Source organism: Oncorhynchus gorbuscha, unplaced genomic scaffold (genome assembly GCF_021184085.1).
Source record: "Oncorhynchus gorbuscha isolate QuinsamMale2020 ecotype Even-year unplaced genomic scaffold, OgorEven_v1.0 Un_scaffold_851, whole genome shotgun sequence".
Classification (NCBI taxonomy): Eukaryota; Metazoa; Chordata; class Actinopteri; order Salmoniformes; family Salmonidae; genus Oncorhynchus; species Oncorhynchus gorbuscha.
In genome coordinates this window covers 200,581-215,805 of record NW_025745841.1, presented here as the reverse complement: position 1 = coordinate 215,805, position 15,225 = coordinate 200,581, and the positions used below count along the sequence as shown (strand labels likewise).

The following is a 15,225-nucleotide window of genomic DNA, read 5'->3' as shown; positions in this document are numbered from 1 at the left end:
TCTGAGTGGGGAGGGGGAAACTGAAAACCAGCTGTTATTGGCAGAGAGGTAACTAATGTACAACATATATATAAAACACAGGACTGCACTGGGTTTTAATAACAATCATTTGGGTGGTGCTTATATTTGTCCTAGTACAAACATGTACAAGTGTGTAGTAGTACTTATGTGTGAATTTGAAATGTGTTTTTTTGGATATCCCAACTCCCCCTCAGAGTGAGGTCCCAGACAGGGTCTGCCTCCCCCTCAGAGTGAGGTCCCAGACAGGGTCTGCCTCCCCCTCAGAGTGAGGTCCCAGACAGGGTCTGCCTCCCCCTCAGAGTGAGGTCCCAGACAGGGTCTGCCTCCCCCTCAGAGTGAGGTCCCAGACAGGGTCTGCCTCCCCCTCAGAGTGAGGTCCCAGATAGGGTCTGCCTCCCCCTCAGAGTGAGGTCCCAGACAGGGTCTGCCTCCCCCTCAGAGTGAATTCCCAGACAGAGTCTGCCTCCACCTCAGAGTGAGGTCCCAGACAGGGTCTGCCTCAACAGCGAGGCCTCGCTCAAGGGCACATCAACAGATTGATCACATTGTCAGCTCGGGGATTCAAACTAGTGACCTTTCGGCTACTGGCCAAACGTTCTAATCGCTAGGCTACCTGTCACCCTAGAGGCTACCTGTCACCCTAGAGGCTACCTGTCACCCTAGAGGCTACCAGTCACCCTAGAGGCTACCAGTCACCCTAGAGGCTACCAGTCACCCTAGAGGCTACCTGTCACCCTAGAGGCTACCAGTCACCCTAGAGGCTACCAGTCACCCTAGAGGCTACCTGTCACCCTAGAGGCTACCAGTCACCCTAGAGGCTACCAGTCACCCTAGAGGCTACCTGTCACTCTAGAGGCTACCTGTCACCCTAGAGGCTACCAGTCACCCTAGAGGCTACCAGTCACCCTAGAGGCTACCAGTCACCCTAGAGGCTACCTGTCACCCTAGAGGCTACCAGTCACCCTAGAGGCTACCAGTCACCCTAGAGGCTACCAGTCACCCTAGAGGCTACCTGTCACCCTAGAGGCTACCTGTCACCCTAGAGGCTACCTGTCACAGAGGCTACCAGTCACCCTAGAGGCTACCAGTCACCCTAGAGGCTACCTGCTGCCCTCCGCCTGTGTGTTTGTGTCTGCATGCATGCGTATATGGGTTACCTGTCACCCTCAGTTTCTCAGTGCCAATGCTGATCTCCTTCTCGTCAGCGGAGAAGAGCACCCGCTCCCCGTCAGGACTCCTCACCTCGAACCTCTGACACTGGGCCTCCACCATCTCCGAGCCTGGAGAGAGTGCGGGAGAGAAAGAGAATTAGACTTAAAAATCCCCTTTGTTGGGTCAATGTCATACAAAACACAAACACATTACAAACCATCACATATCACACCTCACCTCCATTGCAGGTGTTTACCTGAGGGCTGAGATGCAATGGTTTTTGAAGAGAGAATAAGGGCAGTTGAGAGAGAGAGAGTTCTAACTATGTGCACATCATTGTAACACAGTACATAGCCATAATGACGTTTGAAATGTGTCTCTTCCTTTGAAACTTGTGACTGTAATGTTTACTGTTAATTTGTGTCTGTTTATTTATCTTTTGCTTTTTTATCTATTTCACTTGCTTCAGAAATGTAAACATATGTTTCCCCTGCTAATGAAAAGCCAACTGAATTGAGAGATAGAGAGTGTGAAAGATTGTGAGAGACTTAGTGTACCACTTGGTACAAACAGGTTCTTACACTGAAGTACTTGACTTAACAACTTGTGGTTAAATGTTGCCTTTATACTGAACAATATCTATTTGAAAAGCCTTGTTTTTGAATGGCTGGTTGGTCATGGATGGTCATGTAAAACAACCTATCATGCTCGACCTGCAGCCTCTGTAACTCTAACCATATGGCAGTACTGTACAGCACACAATAAGGAAACCTGACCATGTGCCCCTGTTCCATTGAAGACTTGAGGCAGAAAAGCCTTGGTCTACAACCAGAAACCATTGCTTGTCTTACATAATCAGGTCAAAGGTTAAAAAAAATACATAGCTATTAGCTATCACCTCCTCCAAATCTTTCCGACCTTCAGGGACTGATAGGAGAGGGCATTATTTGTTTGTTGCCTCTTCATCCCTCCCTCCCTCCATCCCAATCCAAACCACTCTTCCTCCTCTCTTTTCATTTGGCCTTAAGTCTTGCTGAGCTGAGGTTAAAGCCTGTATCTATTGGAGGTTTCCAGCAGGTCTACTGCTAGCTGCTCGGAGCTGTGCTCTTCAGCCATTCCATCTGTCAACTAGCATCCCAAGATGCCATGTCAGTCATAACAAGACTTTATTACTGGTGATCAACCTGGGATGACCTTCCATCTGATAAGGTAAAGAAGATGGCCGCTCCCTCTCTGGTCCTTAAACACATGGGACAGTTAAAGCTGTCCTGCTGCCCTGGCTGGTTTTTCACTGCTTTTGTTGTTGTTGTTTGTTTACTTCTCAGGTTGTCTTTTTAATGTGTGTTTCTGGATTCCGAGGCTCGTTTTTCTGTTGTTTAAATGGCACTTTGTTTCTGTTCCGTCTTCATTGATTCGTACTAACGAAAATAATTGTTCCAATGAGGATGAAAGGATTTGAAATAGTTTGCAATAAAGACACTGTGGGCTGTTATCCAGCGGAGATACATTTCTGATAACAATTAGTATTGGAGGCAATTATACTGTAGTCTCTTGAAATTGATCTTGAAAAATCAAACAAAGTTGGGCATCAATCTGTTCAGCAATGAAACGTGGTTTCTATTTCTTTCTTTCTGCTGGTGTCGTTTAAAAAACCCATCATGTAGGCAATTCAGATCCTCCTCATGTAGACTCCTAGAAGTGGTTTGCAGAGTTTGACAACTTGTTTTTCTACGAGCCCCATCTGATTAAAAGAAAAAAGGTGGAATAATGATGACGGTTGGAGATTAATAGTACTCCACTCCCGCAGATAAAGCCAACCTAATTCCAATGGATGCCGATAACGACAGGAGTCCTCATTAAGAAAAGCGTTAATTTATGTGCTCATTTGATTAATCCCCACTTGACCGAATCTTACTATGATGGGTTTCTCAGGGGCCCTTATTGGTATGCTGTGCCTGGCTTCTCTCCTGCTCTGCCTGCTGGCGATGGTACGGATATCATACAAGCAGACACAGAAAAGCAAAAGGGATGGGAGGAAAAGAAAGGATGCAGAGAGAGAGAGAGAGAGAGAGAGAGACAGAGACAGAGACAGAGACAGAGACAGAGACAGAGACAGAGACAGAGACAGAGACAGAGACAGAGACAGAGAGAGAGAGAGGAGAGAGACAGAGACAGAGACAGAGAGAGAGACAGAGACAGAGAGAGAGAGAGAGAGGGAGAGAGAGAGACAGAGACAGAGACAGAGACAGAGACAGAGACAGAGACAGAGACAGAGAGAGAGAGAGAGACAGAGACAGAGACAGAGAGAGACAGAGACAGAGACAGAGACAGAGACAGAGACAGAGACAGAGACAGAGACAGAGACAGAGACAGAGACAGAGACAGAGAGAGAGACAGAGACAGAGACAGAGACAGAGACAGAGACAGAGACAGAGACAGAGAGAGAGAGAGAGAGAGAGAGAGAGAGAGAGACAGAGAGAGAGACAGAGAGAGAGAGAGAGAGAGAGAGAGAGAGAGAGAGAGAGAGAGACAGAGAGAGAGAGAGAGAGGAGAGAGAGAGAGAGAGAGAGAGAGAGAGAGAGAGAGAGAGAGAGAGAGAGACAGAGACAGAGAGAGAGAGAGAGAGAGAGAGAGAGAGAGACAGAGAGAGAGAGAGAGAGAGAGAGAGAGAGAGAGAGAGAGAGAGAGAGAGAGAGAGAGAGAGAGAGAGAGAGAGAGAGAGAGAGAGAGAGAGAGAGAGAGAGAGAGAGAGAGAGAGAGAGAGAGAGAGAGAGAGAGAGAGAGAGAGAGAGAGAGAGAGAGACAGACAGACAGATTGGGGTGACAAACAAGAACCAGAAATAAATAGCCGTGGCATCGCTGCAGACTACATCAAAACAACAGTGCGGTATTCAAATTAAACTCTCTCCTGCTGATGTCACTCCGTTGCTCTGTCTCCCTCTCTCTTGCTCCGGGAGAGGAGGAGAATTGCAGGCGTAGGGGGGTGCGTTAAGGAAGAGGATGCTGGTGTGACGGATGTGGGGTGGCGGGCGTTGCACTCGGGGGTCCGGCGACACACTTAGACGCCACGGTCGTGAATAAATCACTAGATGCTTCAAAAAACATGTAAATGCGGCAGTGACCAAGGCATCGAGTCACAGCAGGAAGCATTCATCCCCCCCCCCACCCTTCACCCCCCCCCCCCCCACCCTGGGCGCTGTTCTCCTCCATTCTACTCCGCCTCTCATTGAATTTCCACATTACTGTTTGACTTTGAGATAGAAAAGTCAAATAGTTTGACTCTGATTACATTTGCGACATGGCTACAACAGTGCTCAGCATCAACAGCGCCCGGCGTCAACAACCTCAACTCTCAACCGTCCTTCAGATCCCATAGACTTCCACTTACAGTAGATACGCTCCAAAGATCATCAACATCTCTTCCAGTCCCCCAGATACAGCCACAGGGGAATTACTCCTATTCACACAAGCAGAGCAACAACACCACGCAGGAACGATAACAGGATTCAACAACCAGGCGTTAAACCACTGTTAATACTTGATGAACTCTCCATGTTTTCATGCCCGTGGTCTAGGCGCGTTTTGTTCTCTGGCTCTGAGGTACATGACTTCAGTTTGAGAAAAAAGTTGACTTAAATGAGGTACATTTAGAATGCTCTCTTACATTTTTTAACGTCGTCGGAAAGCCCAAAGCAGCGCTAACTGACTCTGACTGACTCCCTGACAGCTCCCTATGTCCTCACCGTCCAAAACGTCAAAACGGATGAATTTAACCATCAGCGGTATGTGGTGTAAGACAGCGATAAGTGGTTGTCTCACCAAGCTACCTTAAGATGAACGTCACGCTGGATAAGTGTCTGCTAAATGACCATAATAACTGCAAATGCAATACAAGAGGTGGAAATGGCTGCTGGACGTCAACCAAAACACTCTAGAGCAGAGTTTACTTCACGGGGTGGCTTGTTAGGGCACTTTGGAACACTTTGGAGAAGACAAGGACATTGCCACTTAGCCACAACCAGTGATAAGAAGTAGTTATATCCACGTTGACAGCAACAGCCCACACTGAGGAGATATTGGGTCTGGACTGTCGTCTGAAACTTTTGCTCCTCAGAAGATTAATGACAACGGGGCGTTATAAACGAGCTGCTCGAGATCATTAATTGATGCAGATTTTCCTGTGATTAGAGAAGGATGAAGGATGATCCTCTGTGGTGATATTGAACACGCAGGAAATGTCACTTGTTAAATCAGAGATAGTGTTCCAGGCCGACGTGACATTGCAGACGTGACATTGCAGAAGTGACATTGAAGTGACATTGCAGACGCGACATTGCAGACGCGACATTGCAGACGCGACATTGCAGACGCGACATTGCAGACGTGACATTGCAGACGCGACATTGCAGACGCGACATTGCAGACGCGACATTGCAGACGCGACATTGCAGACGTGACATTGCACCAACCAAAGGCTGAGTGCCACGTCAACGACTGTCAGGCATCACATTGCTATAGGATATAATGTGGTTAGTGAATATGTTCAACATCCAGGCGTCGTGAGAAAGCAGGTGACTGCTTTGTAGTCAGTCTGGAACGAGGGCAGTTTGGGGGTTTGGGGAGAACCACAAAGAGGGAAGGGGCAATCCCTGTTTGGTGCCATTTTGACCTGTCAAATACAAAGTAGAGGGAATGGGGGAAGAGACAACAAAGTCTGGAGTCATTTCGGCCTGTCAAAATATAAAGTCTGAAGAAAAAAGTTTACGTTTTGAACTCGTCGAGCTAGTTGGTCACGGGAACTCGTCGAGCTAGTTCGTCACGGCCCCTTTGAACGAGGGCTGAGAAATGCTGAATTAATTTGGACTTTCAAAAGTAAACACTGAAGAAGGTGATGCAACTCTGCGAAACAACGAGGTCATCGCTGGTCTCTTTTTGAAGTGCTGAAATCAGTCAGAGAGCGGAGTCTCCTGGAAGAAGACCTTTCGACACTTTGAAGGTGCTTTTTGAAAAACTAAAGAGCCGTGGAGTGAAGCAGTCAGAAAACTGCAGCGCACAGCAACTTTTACCCCGGTTAGAGAAACTACACATGATTTATGGACAAACTTACACACATTATGTATCTAAATAAGATTACACTCATTAATAAAGAGCGCGGGAGAAAAAAGGGAAAAAGTGTGGTTTCAACCGACACATTAATCAAGAGAATCTTTTCGGCCAGGGAGACGAAGGAGGCAAAGAAGAGACGCTGCTAAAAGGTGGATTTAATCACACACTCTTCATTGCTGTCTGTAAACACAGAGGCCTGCGGTGTCATCTGTACACACACATCAATAACCGGCATGACATTGATGGGAACAAAGCAAAATGAGTACTTCCTTCATAAAAATGGACAGATTCTATTCTAACACGACAAATATGTTCTCATTGAGAATGATCTCTCGTCACAAAGCATATGCACTGCTAGTTCATCCTCTTTTATATGCCACCTGTGAAGAACAGTTGCAAACGGTCGGTAGTAGCCACAGGGAAAGACGGCCCTGTGCCCCGTACAGGCACAGCAGACATGATCAAATGTATCATTCATATTCTTGTCACTGAAGCTGTCTCTTACCCAGAATGACTCAAGGGCAAGTTAGTCTTTGACTACATACCAAATTGCTTAATAGCAAGTAAGAGCAAATACCAAAATAACAAGGAAGTAGAGCTTTAAACACCTGTTCCTATTGGACGCTAAGAATGGGTGACAGAGCGGGGATCCAATCAGAGTGCCTCATTCTATCTCTTTACCCCAAAGTCCTGTGTGGTAATCACAGAACATCTCCCACTCTAACCCTTGCCTTAATCCATTCCACATGATTCAGCAGCTGGACAAAAAAATGAGTGGAACGATTCCTCCGAGATAAAAGAGAAAATAATTACTGAGCAGGAGAAGATAACGGGACATAAATGAAGCCCGAAGTTTAGAAGCTCATTACAAAGTCATAGGGGAGTTTGCCAGTTTAAGGTTTGAAGTCCATTTCTTCTAGGAAAGGGACAAGGAGAGGAAAGGGTGTAACAGCAGTGTTTTGGATAGAGTGTTCGGCTGGACGGTGAAAGGCACTTCGAAAATTGGCAGCGTGGCGGGTGAGAGTGATCCCTGTGACGTTGTTGTCACACACTCACAGTCACATACGGCCTTATGCGCTGTCTTTCCCAAAAATGCATTTTGGCCCCCGTCGCCAGTTTTGGTCGCCTGTCTCCTGCCACGGTCGTAATGAAATCTTCCCGCAGATTGAGAGGGCCATTTATTACCCAGAATGCACTTATACAAATGAAAAGTCAATGACACACTCCAACAACAAAAAAAGACAACAGACGTTCCCGTTCGCCCTCGCTGTCCTCCGAGCAGCTGGGCACCACGTCCAGAAAATACTCTCATGATGTTATTCTCTCTCCGAGGGGGGAAGGAGGACACAGGACGAGGAGATTGCTGCTGTAGATTGATCCAAGGACAGTTTTCAGTTTTTCTTCACTTCTGATTGTTAAGGATTTAGAGATGCTTAGCTGATCCTAGATCTGTGGTTAAAGGCAATTTCTACATGGAGAGGAGGACAAATAGCATTTTGGTGTCAGAAAGGGGGGCCAAAAGCCTACTTTCAGTGGGCCAAGTTCACTTTTCATTTTTACGAGCCCTGATTCGGATATGGGCCGTGACAGGTCCTCACTCAAATTAACGAGGTGACAGGAATAGAGAGGAAGGAAGGAGGGAGGGAGGAAAAGAAGGAGGATAAAACAGAGTGCAGCGCTCAAGGCTCAGTGACGGCCCTGTCTGTTCCTCTGTGCCACGGGGTAACTTCATGGCCTTTAGCAACTGGCTGAGGGAGGGGAATAAGGTGTGTGTGTGTGTGTGTGTGTGTGTGTGTGTGTGTGTGTGTGTGTGTGTGCGTGTGTGTGTGTGTGTGTGTGTGTGTGTGTGTGTGTGTGTGTGTGTGTGTGTGTGTGTGTGTGTGTGTGTGTGTGTGTGTGTGTGTGTGTGTGTGTGTGTGTGTTCGTCTGTGTGCGAATGTGCGTGTGTGTCGATGGCTGGAGTTCCAATGCCCTAATAGCACCAAGTGAACTGTGTGTGCGTGTCTCCTCCAAGGACCTTATGATCACAGCACGTTAGCCGTGATTTCAAAGTGTGTATCATAATTGACTGTAATATAATTTATCTGAGCTTATGGACAGAGGAACTTTGAAATACAGAGAGAGAGAGACAGACAGACAGACAGACAGACAGACAGACAGACAGACAGACAGACAGACAGACAGACAGACAGACAGACAGACAGACAGACAGAGACACAGAGACACAGAGACACAGAGACACAGAGGCACAGAGACACAGAGACATACAGAGAGAGAGTAAATTAGAGAGAGAGAGAGTAAATTAGAGAGAGAGAGAGAGAGAGACATACAGAGAGAGTCCATTAGAGAGAGAGAGAGAGAGAGAGAGAGAGAGAGAGAGAGAGAGAGAGAGAGAGAGAGAGAGAGAGAGAGAGAGAGAGAGAGAGAGAGAGAGAGAGAGAGAGAGAGAGAGAGAGAGAGAGAGAGAGGAAACTGTGGATGGGACGATCAGGATGTGGAGTAGAACTCCAAAGTACCACACTGTTCTCCTAATGGAAGATGAATGTTATCACTAGCCGGTTCACAGACGGAGAACAGGAAGAGATAGAAGAGGAGAGAGCGATAGAAAGAGGGAAAGAGGGAGGGGGAGGAGTCAGAGGGAATGGAGGAAGAAACTAATATTAGAGAGAGAGAAAAGAGAGAGAGAGAGAGAGAGAGAGAGAGAGAGAGAGAGAGAGAGAGAGAGAGAGAGAGAGAGAGAGAGAGAGAGAGAGAGAGAGAGAGAGAGAGAGAGAGAGAGAGAGAGAGACTAACACACTAAGGTTGCCTGAATACCACACTAAGAGACAGGGTCATACTGGTCTCACCAGGTACCCTTATCTCCTTGGACCAGAGACCACTAAGCTGATAAGTACAATGATAGCCATCTAAGAAGGTTGAGTCTCTCTCTCCTGTGGGTCCACTAGTCTGCCAGTGTTACTGCTATGTATGAGTCCCTTCCGGATACCAGTTTCCCAATCCATCATGGCCATATCCAAGGGGGCAGCAGTCCGAAAGCCCCTTTCCTCCTGACTAGAAAGTGTGTGAGTGTTGTCAACATGCTGACTCAGAGCTCCTTCAGAAACCCTTGGAATCTTTCTGGAATCTCTGACAGGAGGAGAGGAGGGAATTCTGTTCCGGACTTCTGGAACAATGCAGAACTCCCCCAGAACGATGTGTTGGAGCCAGCAAGTCAGTCAGTCAGTGAGGCACCATGCGTTGTGGCCCAGGGGGCGGGGATAGTTAACGGAAGCCCCATCATGTGCTTGGTCGGGTTCTCCCCAGCCCGGGGGTTTGTGAGGCCCTGCTGTCTTGGGGTTCCACTTCTTGGAACACAACTACCCAAGATGGGCTACTTTTGATCAAGAGTCCAGGTAATCTGTGTGTGTGTTAGTGTGTGTGTGTGCTTGTTCGTGTGTGTGTGTGGGGGCGCGTGTGTTTGCATGTGTGTGTGTGAACGCGGGTGTGTGTGGGATGGGTGTGTGTACGTGTGTGTGTGGCCAGCTGGTGGCGGCGGAGGCTGACTCACCCACAGTGAGCTGTCCTGTTAGCTGACCAAGGTTGTTTCTTGCGTTCACCGTCACATTCCTGTCTGACTGCAGGATCAGAGGATTGTCCTAGAGAGAGAGAGAGAGAGAGAGAGAGAGAGAGAGAGAGAGAGAGAGAGAGAGAGAGAGAGAGAGAGAGAGAGAGAGAGAGAGAGAGAGAGAGAGAGAGAGAGAGAGAGAGAGAGAGAGCAAATCGCTAGAGTAAATGGCTACAGCAACAATGGATAATATTCACAATAAATGTACCGGCACAGTTCGGGGTCAAGGACGAGTCAGTCATTCATGCTGCTGCTTAATAAACCCCTAACAGGTACGTTACATGCCAAACCATACAGAATACCTCTCTTCCCCTTCCACCCCCTTCTCTCTCTGTAGGGTGGCAGGGAGCATAGTGTGTTGGGCCAGTAACCGCAAGGTTCAAATATCCAAGCCAGGAAGGTGATGAAAATATATTGATGTGCCCTTGCATCCTTATGTAATACATGTATCACTAGCCACTTTAACTATGCCACTTTGTTTACTTTGTCTACATACTCATCTCATATGTATATACTGTACTCGATACCATGTCTGTCTGTCTGTCTGTCTGTCTGTCTGTCTGTCTGTCTGTCTGTCTGTCTGTCTGTCTGTCTGTCTGTCTGTCTGTCTGTCTGTCTGTCTGTCTGTCTCCGTCCGTCCGTCCGTCCGTCCGTCCGTCCGTCCGTCCGTCCGTCCGTCCGTCCGTCCGTCCGTCCGTCCGTCCGTCCGTCCGTCCGTCGTCCGTCCCGCCCGCCCGCCCGCCCGCCCGCCCGCCCGCCCGCCCGCCCGCCCGCCCGCCTGTGTGATGTTTCTAAAACAACCACCGTACCTGATGGCAGACTATACAACCTCACTGAGTTCCATTGAAGTCCATTGTGTTTGAAGAGACACATATCTAACAGTGCTCTGAACTGATGTTGCCCTGCAACGGTCCTCTATAAATAAGTTCATCCCTCTCCATACCATCTGAGTACAACATGCAGTGATTGTGACTCACTCATTCCTAGAACATTTAGGCTTTGAACAGAGAGCGAACAATGCACACAACAGCAGAACGTAGTAGAAAGCTTAAAGTCAAAACTCTGTTGAAATGAGGATTGAAATGGAATATGTTTTTCATGACCTTCAACGATGAGTACGAATACATCTTCAGACTTAAAATGGAGAATTAGTGACTAAGATTGGGTTGCCGTAAATGTTGATATCATTTCCTCAGGATGACTCCCATGGCCATTGCCGGAAGCAATTGTAGAGAATCCCTATACAAAGGTAGAACACAAAGGAAAACCCCAGCAGTCACTAAATAAACCCACGTGTTTTACACCAAGGAGTCTAAACTCTATTGAATGGTCCTGATATGATCACTAATTCAATTGCTGCAGCACACAGTCTGTCAATACACTCCACCCTTTCGTTCAAATGCAAATGTCTCAGCCACTCCGTGAAGTGACAGGTTTATATTAAGCCAGCTAAATTGGGCAGTGCTATCTGGGATCCTTGAGACATCCATGCCCTAAACCCTAGCCTTAACCCCTACCTTTACCCCAACCCTTAACCATAACCATAACCCTTACCTAATCTTAACCTTTACTTTAATCCTGACCTTATCTCTTACCTAATCTTAACCTTTACTTTAACCCTGACCTTATCTCTTAACTAATCTTAACCTTTACTTTAACCCTGACCTTAACCCTTACCTAATCTTAACCTTTACTTTAATCCTGACCTTATCTCTTACCTAATCTTAACCTTTACTTTAATCCTGACCTTATCTCTTAACTAATCTTAACCTTTACTTTAACCCTGACCTTAACCCTTACCTAATCTTAACCTTTACTTTAATCCTGACCTTATCTCTTACCTAATCTTAACCTTTACTTTAACCCTGACCTTATCTCTTACCTAATCTTAACCTTTACATTAACCCTGACCTTAACCCTTACCTAATTTTAACCTTTACTTTAATCCTGACCTTATCTCTTACCTAATCTTAACCTTTACTTTAACCCTGACCTTAACCCTTACCTAATCTTAACCTTTACTTTAATCCTGACCTTATCTCTTACCTAATCTTAACCTTTACTTTAATCCTGACCTTATCTCTTACCTAATCTTAACCTTTACATTAACCCTGACCTTAACCCTTACCTAATCTTAACCTTTACTTTAATCCTGACCTTATCTCTTAACTAATCTTAACCTTTACTTTAATCCTGACCTTATCTCTTACCTAATCTTAACCTTTACATTAACCCTGACCTTAACCCTTACCTAATCTTAACCTTTACTTTAATCCTGACCTTATCTCTTACCTAATCTTAACCTTTACTTTAATCCTGACCTTATCTCTTACCTAATCTTAACCTTTACTTTAACCCTGACCTTAACCCTTACCTAATCTTAACCTTTACTTTAATCCTGACCTTATCTCTTACCTAATCTTAACCTTTACTTTAATCCTGACCTTAACCCTTACCTAATCTTAACCTTTACTTTAATCCTGACCTTATCTCTTACCTAATCTTAACCTTTACTTTAACCCTGACCTTATCTCTTACCTTAACCATTTCAAATGTCAACGTCAATGGGGTAACGTCAGAGCTGGGACGTCCCAAGAATCCCTGATAGCATAGACCATTCTAAAAGTTGCAAAGTCAGTGGCGAGAATCCTCTGAAAAGTCACAGGCTTATATTAAGCCAGCTAAATATTGCCTTAAAAGTTGAGAGGTGCAGCGGTTGAGGAACCGGGGTTGTGGCCTGAGACTGGCTTAGTGAGCTTGACTGCAGGTCAGAGTACATTTGAGTCTCTGCACAATCTGTTTGATTGGTGAAGAGCACAAACACCGTTAGAAACACACACACACACACACACACACACACACACACACACACACACACACACACACACACACACACACACACACACACACACACACACACACACACACACACACACACACACACACACACACACACACACACACACACACACACACACACAGGGGCTCAGTTGAAGGGATTTAGATGTCTGAAGTTCTGGCTCTTTAGAAGTGTGCCAGGTGCCGATACCTCTCTCCCAGGGCGCTCTCTATTGTTCCTGTTAGTTCCAGTACGCACATGAAATCTGGCCCTTGTGATGAAGTCGCCTGCCAAGGTCAAGAGGAAGCGGAGAAAGAGCTTTTGTAGAGGTGCTATCTATTGGACTTTTCCCTGGACCATGTGACCTGACCAGGTAAAACTACTGACCCCTCGTTACAAGCTAAAAATGTAGTCAGGTAAAACTCCTGGTCCTAGCTATGAAAAACACTGAAACAAGAGACTTTGAAACTGGCACGGTGCAAAACATGACGTCATCATTTGAATCTCGAAAACCAAAGAGGGGGGATGTGGTAAGAGTCAAACAGGGTTTATTTAGAGCAGCTTGGCACCCATAGTAGTAGTCTCAAACACACACCGCAGGGTGGAGTTCACTAGCGCCGTCCTGCCGGTGTCCTGCCCCGTCCTGCCGCTTCGCCATAACTTAGGAGAATTCATTTTAAATAACTGTCTTTGATTTGAGCCTCCGTCATCACGGTCAGAGGAACAACTCTCACCTCGCCACTACTTACTGATTCCAAGTCGCGGTCAGAGGAACAACTCTCACCTCGCCACTACTTACTGATTCCAAGTCACGGTCAGAGGAACAACTCTCACCTCGCCACTACTTACTGATTCCAAGTCACGGTCAGAGGAACAACTCTCACCTCGCCACTACTTACTGATTCCAAGTCACGGTCAGAGGGACAACTCTCACCTCGCCACTACTTACTGATTCCAAGTCACGGTCAGAGGAACAACTCTCACCTCGCCACTACTTACTGATTCCAAGTCACGGTCAGAGGAACAACTCTCACCTCGCCACTACTTACTGATTCCAAGTCATGGTCAGAGGAACAACTCTCACCTCGCCGCTACTTACTGATTCCAAGTCATGGTCCAAAAGCAAAGTGTCCGGACAGTGTTTTTTTATACCAGCTTGTGTGTAGAGGTGTGGGCCACAACACACTGTCAGGTCGATTTCTACCCAGAGACGAGGAAAGGTCATTGATTGGCCAAAGATCCCTAATCCAAGACTCGACCTGTTCCAGGCTGACTACATTGCAGATGCACGCCAGATCTAACAACGTCTGGATGGGTGTTTAACATATCAGATATCCACATCCTATGATAAAGCAACCTGATGCTCGACTGTCGAGGAGGTGGCACGCAACCATTGGCTGATGCAGTGCAAGATCTGCAATGTAGTAGGCCTGGAACACCAAGGTGACCATGGGTCATCTTTACATACTTCTTCACTGAACCAAAATCGGTTCCATATAGAACCCTTGGATTCCATATAGGGTTCTTTAAGGAACCAATTGAGTTTCTATACTGAGCAAAAATTACATGCAAAAATGTCAAAGACTTTACTGAATTACATATAAGCAAATCAGTCAATTGAAATAAATGCATTAGGCCTTAATGGTGCAGCCATTGGTAGGCCTGGGAGGGCATAGGCCCACCCGCTGGGGAGCCAGGCTCAGCCAATCAGAATGAGTTTTTCACCACAAAAGGGCTTTATTACAGACAGAAATATTCCTCAGGAAAAAAATACAAATAAAAGACTACCCACGATGCCCAGACTAAGATGAATTCATTAAATGCATTCTGAGAAGCAGGTCTCTCTCTATAATGAAAAACGTAGGGGAATGAATAAACTGCAGGTGACCCAATTTTTCTGTTGATTTCCCCAAATGAATATGCCGCTGTTCGGGCGTGAATTCAAATGAGAATATCCTGTTAAATTGGGAGAGAGTTGCTGATCCGATTGAGAGAGAGAGAGAGAGAGAGAGAGAGAGAGAGAGAGAGAGAGAGAGAGAGAGAGAGAGAGAGAGAGAGAGAGAGAGAGAGAGAGAGAGAGAGAGAGAGAGACAGAGAGAGAGAGAGAGAGAGAGAGAGAGAGAGAGAGAGAGAGAGAGAGAGAGAGAGAGAGAGAGAGAGAGAGCGAGAGAGAGAGAGAGAGAGAGAGAGAGAGAGAGAGAGAGAGAGAGAGAGAGAGAGAGAGAGAGAGAGAGAGACAGATAGATTTTTTTCCCCATTCTGCCACCTGCGATTCATTATCCCCACTTTCATTGTTTTCTCCTGTTTATGACAACAGGCCAAAACGTGAATAAATCACACCTGCTTGGCTCTAATTTTAGAATGCCGTGGACCGGCTCGGCGGTAGCATTCACCAAATCATTTCGCCTCACCTAATTGGTGAATACCCTGCTCTTGGAATTAATTTTTTGCAATGGTGCGTATGATGGGATTTAGTATTGTTCTCCACACAGTTTCAATTGAT

At 46.4% G+C, this 15,225-nt stretch overlaps 1 protein-coding gene across 2 annotated transcripts in view; it reads right to left on the bottom strand.

The window, feature by feature from the left end:
• Window positions 1-15,225, bottom strand: part of LOC124020544 (zeta-sarcoglycan) — a 139,940-nt gene that overhangs the window by 49,582 nt on the left and 75,133 nt on the right. For both annotated transcript variants that reach the window (XM_046335780.1, XM_046335779.1), the window contains 2 exons: window positions 9,827-9,914; window positions 1,179-1,301 (listed from right to left, as the gene is read on the bottom strand). In XM_046335780.1, the coding sequence (XP_046191736.1) occupies window positions 1,179-1,301; window positions 9,827-9,914 (211 nt within the window). The remainder of the gene's footprint in view (window positions 1-1,178; window positions 1,302-9,826; window positions 9,915-15,225) is intronic.